The sequence below is a fragment of the Amblyraja radiata genome, chromosome 28 (assembly GCF_010909765.2).
Source record: "Amblyraja radiata isolate CabotCenter1 chromosome 28, sAmbRad1.1.pri, whole genome shotgun sequence".
NCBI classification, from domain to species: Eukaryota; Metazoa; Chordata; class Chondrichthyes; order Rajiformes; family Rajidae; genus Amblyraja; species Amblyraja radiata.
The window spans coordinates 8,814,534-8,824,848 of record NC_045983.1 but is presented as its reverse complement, the minus strand read 5'-3'; the positions used below and the strand labels follow the sequence as shown (position 1 = coordinate 8,824,848).

Sequence of the window (10,315 nt, the reverse complement as noted above, 5' to 3'; positions counted from 1 at the left end):
GCGTGGGTTTCATCCGGGTGCTCCGGTTTCCTCCCACATCCCGAAGACGTGCGAGACAATAGGTTATTTGGCCTCTGTAAATCGGCCAAATATGTCGGGAGTGGGATGTGCACGCGGGATAATTAGTGTGAATGGGCAATGGACGGTCAGCATGGATTCGATGGGCCGAAGGGCTGGTTAACATGCTGTATCTCTAAAATACTAAACTAAAGACGGGCGTTGTCCCGAAAAGTCACCCATCCTATGTCTCCAGAGATGCTGCCTGACCCGCTGAGTTGCTCCAGCATTTTGTGTCTATCTATAAACTAAATTAAAAGTTGTGAATAGTTGAAAGACAGCTGGATTAGAGATTGTAAAGGATGCACTTGTTTTATTTTTTTTGCTCGTTTTTGATCATAGAACAGCGATGTTACTACTGGCTTGTTGGAGTCCTGTTGGCGTTTGTTGCCTGAAGCAAGAGCTGCCGCCGGCCCTCGAAGAGTAAAATGCATGCCGCCATGGCCGAATTGAGGCTCTCCACGCCCGGAGTGATGGGAATGTACAGTCTCCGCCCTCTCGTCTTCTCCACCAACAAGAGAGCCTCTAGGCTGAGGCCGTGCGTCTCCCCACCCACCACAATGGCCGTCTGTTCCATCGCCCACGGCTGGTAGCAACTCTGAGTGTCCACCTTGGGCAGCGAGAGCGAGCACTCTCGCTCCTCGTCCTTGCTGTCGCTCTCCTCGTACTCATCCGCTGTGCGCGAAGACCTGCAGCTCCGGTCACCCGCAGACAGGGGTCCGGGTAGGGCCGAGGGGTTGCCGACAACCGGGTAGGAATGGTCCGCCACGTGGACACAGGTGCTGTTGGAGATGTAGTTGGGAACCACCTCCCACTCCAGGCTCGCTATCACGGCCATGCGGAAGTGAGCACCCATTCCGGCCCGAAGCACTTTGGGCTCCCACACATCCACACAACCTGCATGGGGAGGGGGAGGGAGGGGGAGAGGGGAAGACGGAGGGGGAGGGGGGGGAGTTATAAAATTTCAATAATTCCCTGCATTAGCTTTTAACAACACAACACTGTCATTCATGCATGAGCTCGGAGTGAGGGTCAGTGTTTGAAGATATCAATGGGCTAAAGGGCTTGGTTACATGCTGTATCTGTCAATTAAAAAATAATTATCCAAAATGATTAAATTCAATGTTAAGTGCAAGGGCTGCAACATGCCTTGATGAAAGATGAGTTGTTCCTGCAGAGGCTTCTTTTAGTTATAGTATTAGTTTAGAGACACAGCGTGGAAACAGGCCGTTCGACCATCTGTCACTAGGTCCACGTTATCACTTCCACTCCCTACACACTCGGCATAATTTTACAGACGGTCAATAAATCTACATACCCGCACATCTTTGAGATGTGGGAGGAAACCGGAGCACCCAGAGGAAATCCATATGGGCAAAGGGAGAGAATACAAACTCCACACAGACAGCACCAGAGGTCAGGTTCAAACCCAGGCCTGTGGCGCTGTGAGGCAGCAGCTCTACCAGTTACGCCACTGTGCCACCTATAATTGGGGTATATAAAATCACATGGGGTATAGATAAAGGGGACAGCAATAAACTCTTCCCCAAAGTAGAAAGATTTGCAAACAATAAATTGGGATTTTTCTTTTTCTTCTTCTTCTTCTTGTTGCGTATGGCGTGCACAGTCTAAAGTTGTAGGACAACTTGTTCTATTTGATCTTATTTGATTGTGCACGCCAGGTTGATTGCATTCGTCGAAACAAGGCGGACCACGCAATCTCCCACCCCGGATTTTTGTTCGATTAGTGCAAACAGGCGCATGATAGCATGGAGTCAATGGGCCAAATGGCCTGCTTCAGTGCTGTGGCCTGGGCAACCTTGGCTGTCTTTGCTGCCAGTTCGTGGTGGTAGAGGTGGCGTTTCAACCAGGCTGCTGCCCGTGAGGACACTCTGGAGAGAAGACAACGTGTTGAGGGTGCAGAGGGTTATAGAGACTCACCTTTGGTCAATAATATCTTACTGCAGCCAGCTGCCGCTGCAGATCGTAATATTGTGCCCAGGTTCCCGGGATCTCGGATGTTGTCACAAATGAGGAAGAGGGGAACGGTGTGCTCTTGTTGAATTGGATACTTCATCTTTGAATATTCTGGCTTAACAAAAATTCCTGTCAGAAACAACGAGAACAGACGGGACATTTAGTATTTTAAATCCTGCCCGACTTTTTTCATGAGTAGTTCCAGGCCAGACAAAGGTTGCGCACTATTTTCACTGTTGTCCAGTCAAGATCTTAAATGGATGCCTGGCCTCCACTCAGTGCTGGAAATTCCACTACATTTCTGAAGAGTAGGGGGTTCAGCTGGAGGCCTGGACCATCTACCCTTCATCACATTCACCTTGCCGTGAAAAACTATCTGCCGTTCACCAGATGTAGAGACAAGGAACTGCAGGTGCAATTTACAACAAAAAAGACACAAAGTGCTGGAGTAATGAACAGGGGTGGGGGGGGGGGGGGGGGGGGAGGCAGCATCTCTGGAGAACATGGATAGGTAAAGTTTCAGGTCAGGACCCTTCTTCAGAATGATTGTGGGGGTAAGAAATCTAGTAGGGGCATGACAAAGAGTGGAGGGTGATAGGCGAACATAGGCAAGTGGGAGTTTTGATAGGCAGATGGTTGGACAAAATGGTGAGAGAAAAGGATTGAAGAGCTGTGATTTGCGAAGGAACAGAGGTGAGGGAGAAGGGTAGAAACAGGTGCAAGTCCAGGTGGGGTACGTGGGAGGGGGCAAGAAAAAGGGGTGTGGTGGGGGGGGGGGGGGGGGGGGGGAAAGGGAGAGGTTGTTAGAGGTGACCTAAAATTGGAGTATAGAATGTCCACTCATCAACATTGTTTGCCTCACAGCAGCTTGGTACAATAACACTTTGAAATGCATCAATGCAAAGTGATAGAGAATTACTATTCAAGTATAAGCTGATACTTGCTTTAATATTAGCAGTGTGGCTTGTCTTTTAGGTGTGTGCATTGATATGTTGTCCCCACTAGTTCAAAGAGTGACAGCCTCTAGGTCCGCCTCATCAGGCGAAGAGGGACTGTATTGTCAGAAATAGCATCTGGTCATTGCTATTCTGCTGTGTGTGGAGGCATGTGGTGTACGTAGAGGGTGGTGGAATGTGCTGCCAGGGGTGGTGGTGGTGGTCAGATAAAATAGTAGGTGGACAAAATTGCTGGAGAAACTCAGCGGGTGCGGCAGCACCTATGGAGCGAAGAAAATAGGCAACGTTTCGCCCCGAAACGTTGCCTATTTTCTTCGCTCCATAGATGCTGCCGCACCCGCTGAGTTTCTCCAGCAATTTTGTCTACCTTCGATTCTCCAGCATTTGCAGTTCCTTCTTGAACAGATAAAATAGTAGTGTTTAAGAGGCTTTTCGATAGGCACATGGATAGGCTGGGAATGGAGGGATATGGAACATGTGCAGGCAGAAGAGATTAGTCTAACCTGGAATCATGTTCGGCACAGACATTGTGGGATGAATGGCCTGTCCCTGTGCTGTACTCCTATCTTATGCTTATTTTTTTAAACCAGTATTGCTTTTTCTTTGCCTTCAGCCCACTGAGTCCGCGCCGACCAGCGACCACCTGGTCAGTACACGAGAACTATCCTCCACACTTGGGACAATTTTACAGCAGCCAATTAACCTACAAACCTGTATGTCTTTGGGGTGTGGGCGGAAACCAGAGCACCTGGAGAAAACCCACACAATCACAGGGAGAACGTACAGGCAGCACCCGTAGTCAGGATCGAACTTGGGTCTCTGGCGCTGGAAGGTAGCAACTCTACCGCTGTGTCACTGTGCCCCCAGACAGTGGACTTCTGGACAGATATTGATTAACAGATGTCTGTAAAAATGGAACGCATTCATTACCCGGGTACGGCCCGTATTGAGATAGGCGCAATCAGAATGAGACGATGCTCTCCCCGACTCTGATTCTGCCTTTCTCCCGTTTTATCGGTGATTTTTGGTACTTACCGAGTGCTCCCTGGGGAGTTACAAGCTCAGACCACATCTTAATCTCGTCAAACTTCACTTTGATCAATTTAACGTGCTTCAGTTTCTCCGGAGGCAATTCCTTCACGCTGTCCATGTTACTGAAGAAGAGGGTCTCCAGCGACGCTCCGGCTTTCAAGGCATCCGCTATCAGCCGCCAACCCTCCAGTAGGATTTTCCCATGCTGGTTACGGAATTTCTTGGACTTCACAATGGTCATAACTTTTCTATATCAGCAGGAAAGATAAACCAGAATTACAGGTCAAAAATGGACCAAGAGATTCAGATGCTGCCTGTGCCGCTGAGTTACTCCAGCATTTTGTGTCTATCTTCGGTGTAAACCAGCATCTGCTGTTCCTTCCGACACAGGTTCGCCATTTAGTTTAGAGATCCAGCACAGGACCAGGCCCTTCAGCCCATAGAGTCCAGTGTCCAGCGATCCCCGCGCGCTAACATTATCCTACACACACTGGGGACAATTTACAAATATAAGAAGCCAATTAACCTACAAACCTGTAGGAAGAAACCGGAGCTCCCAGAGAAAACCCACACAGGTCACTGGGAGAACGTACAAACTCCATACAGACAGCACCTGTAGTCAGGATTGAACCCAGGGTCTGGCGTTGTAAGGCAGCAACTCTGAGCCACTGTGCCTCTCCGAAGCAGATTTTATTTTTTAATTACATTTTTTTTTTTAAATGAGAAACCTGGACATAAAATGGACCAAGCGGTTCACATCACAAAAGGATCATAGAACTGTTCTTACATGCAGAACTGTGTCAAGGAATGTAAAAAGTGCTCTTCCTATTGATTTTCCAGTCTCTCTAATTAATTCCATCAATATTGCAGATAATATTAACAGTTTACATGTTGCAAGCATTCCCGTCTCTGAGCTTATTTAATGCTCACCCCAGATTTGTATTGATAACACTGAGTGAAGTTTCTTGAGCATGCTGCATCTGAGGGGCGAGGAGGAACAGGAAATCACAGAGTCTCTTGCTCAGAGTAGGGGAATCGAGAACCAGAGGACATAGGTTTGAGACGAGGGGGGAAAGATTTAATAGGAATCTGAGGGGTAGCCTTTTCACACAAGGGTGGTGGGTTTATGGAACGAGCTGCCGGAAGAGGTAGTTGAAGCTGGGACTATTACAACATTTAATAAACATTTAGACAAGTACATGGTTAGGATAGGTTTGGAGGGATATGGGCCAAATGGAGCAAAATAAACTGTTGGAAGAGCTCAGCGACTCAAGGCAGCATGAGTAAGACTTCACCCATCACCTTTCTTACCTGATCTTATAAAGGTGTATAAAATAATGAGTGGAATTGATCCGGTGGACGCACATAGTCTCCTGCCCAGAGTGGGGGAAACGAGAACCAGAGGGCATAGGTTTAAGGTGAAGGGAGAAAGATTTTATGGAAATCTGAGGGGTGGCTTATTCACGCAAAGTCTGGTGGGTGTATGGAATGAACTGCCAGAAGAGGTAGTTGAAACTGGGACTATCACAACATTTAATAAACAACCAGACATGTACATAGATAGAACCAGTTTAGAGGGATAAGGGCCAAACGCATGCAAGTGGGATTAGTGTAGATGGGAATGTGGATCAGTGAGGGCAAGTTGGGCTGAAGGGTCTGTTTCCACACTTTATGACTCTAAGACTTAGATTCCGGCATCTGCAGCCGCATTTTGACATCACCTTGCAGATGCTGTCACTGCCTCCACACTCCTCTTCCCCCACCTGGCTCCATTTGCCTCCTTTTATTTCTCTTTCATTATCTGTCTCCCCTCTGTCCTGATGCAGGGTCTCTGCACAAAACATCCACTATTCATTTGCCTCCATAGATGTTGCTTGTCTCACTGAGTTTATCCGGCTGTTTATTTTTTGCCCTGAATTTCAGATCATTCTGAGCATAATGTTTTTCCCTGACATTCACCTTTTGCCCAAACTTTAAACGAGTCCCCAGAATGACTCACTAATGGGAGTAGGTTCTGTCTATAAACCAGGCTTCGTCTTGCTGCAAGAGTGGCCCCAATCAACCGATAAAGCAAAAATGATGTTGACAAATGTTTTTTGAGGATGCAAGTATCAAAATAGAGAAGAAAGAAAACTGAGGATGTGGTGTGAAAAAACACAAAAAGCTGGAGTAACTCAGCGGGTCAGGAAGCATCTTTGAAGAAAAGGAATAGGTGATGTTACTGATCGATACCCTTCTTAATACTGAGAGACTCCAGACTGAAGGATGTGGTGTATTAGGATTTCTAATATCTGGATTTTGAAGAATATAACTGATAAGCAGGGTATTGTTAAATGGCGAGTGATAGTGGATAGTGATGTTGAAAGGGACAGAGGTGTGCTCGAAGTTCAGAAAAGATTTACTAGACTGGTTCCAGGAATGGTAGGTTTGCCATAAGAGGTTTAGTTTAGAGATACAGAGCGGAAACAGGCCCTTCGGACCACACTGACCAGCAATCCCCGCACATTAACACTACCCGACACACACTGGGGACAATTTACATATATAGCAAGCCAATTAACCTACATACCTGTACATCTTTGGAGTGTGGGAGGAAACTGAAGATCTCGGAGAAAACCCACGCGGTCACAGGGAGAACGTACAAACTCCGTACAGACAGCTCCCGTCATCGGGATCGAACCCGGGTCTCCGGCGCTGCAAGCGCTGTAAGGCAACAACTCTACCATTGTGCCACCGTGGCCGCCCTTGGAGATTGACTGGATGGACTGTATTCTCTAGTTTAGTAGAATGAGAGGAAATCTCATCAAAAGAATGCTGGAATCGTGAACAAAACACAAAGTGCTGGAGGATAAGAAGACTTTATTGCTTTCCATCAGTGAGGAATGTGGGGGAGCCGCTGTGATGGATGTTTTTGTTAATTTTTATGTAGTTGTGTGTCTTGGTGCTTTTTTCTGGTAGGACTGAATGGTAAATCAAAGTTCACAGTACCTTAAATGGCACACATGACAATAAAGGACCATTTAACTCAGCGGCTCAGGTAGCATCTGCAGAGGCAGAGGGATAGTCGAGACCTTACATTATGACTGAAGACGTCGAGGGGAGATCAGGTCTGACTGGCGATGAGTGGAACCTGTTGAGGAGGGAGATGGAGGGCAGATGGAACCGGTAGAGGAGAGGTAACCACACTTGCCCCAATCCTCCCCTGCTGAAGGTCAGCCCTGCCGGGATGTTTGATCAATACATCTTCCACGGGACCCGGACAAAGACGAGATGAGTACTTTTTGCAATTTTGTTTAGCGCCTTTATGGCGACCATTTTGTGTACTTTGTATGCAAAAACAAAGAATTCACAGCATCTAGCTGGGTACAAGTGACAATAGGGTGATTTCACGAAAGGTCACTGGAGCGTAGATCCGCACCCACGTGACCGAAAATTTTAACTGGAGTACATGCGTCACTTCCGGTACATGTTAGTGAATGGGAAAACACGCACTTTCACGCCATCAACTTGCAGAGCTATAGATGCTTGAGCTGCAACCAAATCTGCTTTAATACTCTCTTCTTGTTGCACGTGCATGGCGTTCTTGTGCACATTGTCTATCCTGCTCACAATGGGTGCCCAATCAGGATAGTTGACATCATTCCATGCTGCAGGCTTGTCTGTTATTAGATGATAAATAAATAAATAAGTAGTTTGGGTGATTGTGCAGGCTTTAAACAAGAAACATTGAGAAATATATTTTGGCAAATAATAAAATGTCCTGCTTTTGTCCAACTAACAGCTGACAGCTTGCATCTCAGTAAAATTTATTTCAAAACGCATTGATAGTTTACGATTATTTAAATGGTAAACGGAGCTTCAGAAGCGTTTTCATTTTGCATGTTAAAACCCACCTGAGAACCATGGGCGATTTTGCAATTTTACTGGCGGATTTTTAACTTTTAATACTTTTCATATAACAAATGAATAAAGATAAAAAGTCAATAATGCCTTACTTTTGATGAAATGCAGCGAGCAAACGCGATAATTCCCGATATTTTCGATCTTTAAATCTCCACGGCAAATGTCCGCTAACAACATCCGCTGTATTTACACCTTCAGCTCCCTCTTGAATTTACCTTAGTTTCTATCTTTTTTTGGGACTGTAAATTTAGGTAGCTGTGCCTCACGGTCACCCCGACTGGTACAGTTAATTGCAGCTCAAAAACGGGCCGTTTTCGATGTTTTTAACGGGTGAGAAAGTGCGTGTTTTCCCATTCACTACCATGTACCGGAAATGACGCATGTACTCCAGTTAAAATTTTCGGTCACGTTGGTGCGGATCTACGCTCCAGTGACCTTTCGTGAAATCACCCTAGACATCTTCCACGGGACCCGGACAAAGAAGGGATGAGTACTTTTTGCAATTTTGTTTAGCGCCTTTATGGCGACCATTTTGTGTACTTTGTATGCAAAAACAAAGAATTTCACAGCATCTAGCTGGGTACAAGTGACAATAAAGTATCATCATCATCCTTACGCCAGCCGCTTGTCTCCGGGGAACGCCCTCTCGAACGACAGGCCGGGGCCGAAGGGCAACTGCCCGGCCGGACCACGGAGCCCAGGTCCCTCCTGCCCGGCCGGACCACGAAGTCCAGTCTTCTCCCGGCCGAGGGGCAGCTGTCCAGAACGACCACGGAGCCCAGGTCCCTCCTGCCCGGCCGGACCACCGAGTCCAAGCTCCTTCTGCCCGGCCGGACCACGAAGTCCAGTCCTCTCCCGGCCGAGGGGCAGCTGCCCGGCCCGACCACCGAGCTGAACCTCCGTCTGCCGGGCGGGCCCACCGAGCCCTGGCCTCTCCCGGCCGGGAGGAGCCTCCCCGGCCCCAGCAGCTCCCTGCCGCCGAGTGTCCAGCACCTCGATGGGCCTCCTCCTCAGCGCTCTCACGTAGCGCCTCCCCGCAGCGGCCGGGAATGGGAGAGGAGCGGCCGGGAGGGAGAGGCGGGCGACGGCCCCGCCAAACACGAGCACCCTGAGCGCCGCCATCTTAGCCGGCAACGTCGCGCCTGCGCACTAGGCCAGAAGCAGACTCGCGTCACCAGCTGGTTACGTCACCCATTCCTTCTCTCCAGAGATGCTGCCTGTCCCACTGTGCAACTCCAGCATTTTTGTTAGTTAGTAAGTAAGTTTTATTTATATAGCACGTTTTAAGTCAACTCGCATTGACACCAAAGTGCTTTACATAAAATAGATAATAAGTTACTATACCATAGAAAAAGGTTTAAAAAAAATAAAGAAAATGGACACAACACATTATAGAGTTCAACACAAACGTCCCCCCACAGCAGAATCAAAAATTTCCACTTTTAATCCAGCATTTCAGTGTAAACCAGCAACTGCAGTTCCTTCCTACACATGTTTAATAGCACAATGGTTGTTGAGAAGAAGCTGCTCCTGAACTGAGGTTACAGCACTTCTACTATATTTTAGTGTTTTTTAACTTTGTTTTATGGGGGGGTGACTTTTTAAAATCTCTTACTTAGACGGAGATGCGATTTTTTTCCCGCATCGTATCTCCGTCCGCACTGTGGCCTAACATCGAGGAGCTGGCGGCCTTTTGCTGGGGACCAACTTCGGGGTCTCCAGGCCGCAGGAGCTTCGATCGCCCCAACGCGGGAACTTCGATCGCCAGCTGCGGGAGCTTCGATCGCCCCGACAGCAGGAGAATAAAGAGTGAAGATTAGACTCTATTGCCTTCCATCACGGTGAGAAATGTGGAATCCGCTGTGGTGGTTGTTTATGTTAACTTTTATGTAGTTGTGTGTCATGTTTCTTTTTTTTAGTATGTCTGTATGGTAAATCGAGTGTCACTGTACCTTAATTGGTACGCGTGGCAATAAAATACCTTGGAACCTTCTTCCATTTGGGTAGCTTACAGGCCAGAGATATAAACACTGAATTCTCAAATTTCTGTTCATCCTGTTCCCTACCCTCCGCTCTCTTTTTCCTGCCTCCCCACATATTTCTCCCACTATCCCATTTCTCCCATCCCCCAGTGACCCTGTTCCTTCCCCCTCCGCATGCACGTCTCCCATCAGAGTCCCACTTTGCTTTTATTCCCCCTCTTTCCATGTCCCCTTCCACCCGTATCCCACTATCTTGCATTACATTTCAATTCTCTTCTACTTTCTGTATCTGATGCCCCTTTGGCTCCTTTCACCTCTGGTATTTGTCACCCATTTTCTAGTAACTCCCTCCACCACCAGTATTCACCTATCACTTGTATAAGAAGGAACTGCAGATGCTGGTTTACA

General features: G+C 47.5%; 1 protein-coding gene across 3 annotated transcripts; it reads right to left on the bottom strand.

The window, feature by feature from the left end:
• Nucleotides 1-343: 343 nt before the first annotated feature.
• mrm3 (mitochondrial rRNA methyltransferase 3) lies at nucleotides 344-9,080 on the bottom strand. Of its 3 annotated transcripts, XM_033045717.1 has the most exons (5): nucleotides 8,696-9,080; nucleotides 8,542-8,647; nucleotides 4,026-4,270; nucleotides 1,999-2,163; nucleotides 344-954 (listed from the first exon to the last, which is right to left on the bottom strand). In XM_033045717.1, the coding sequence occupies exons 1-5, from the start codon at nucleotides 9,045-9,047 to the stop codon at nucleotides 413-415; spliced, it is 1,410 nt and encodes a 469-aa protein (XP_032901608.1). In that variant the 5' UTR covers nucleotides 9,048-9,080; the 3' UTR covers nucleotides 344-412. The 3 variants fall into 3 exon arrangements, with proteins under 3 accessions (XP_032901608.1, XP_032901607.1, XP_032901609.1); XM_033045716.1 differs by having other exon boundaries at nucleotides 8,542-9,080; XM_033045718.1 differs by lacking the exons at nucleotides 8,542-8,647; nucleotides 8,696-9,080 and adding an exon at nucleotides 6,592-6,641.
• Nucleotides 9,081-10,315: the final 1,235 nt, after the last annotated feature.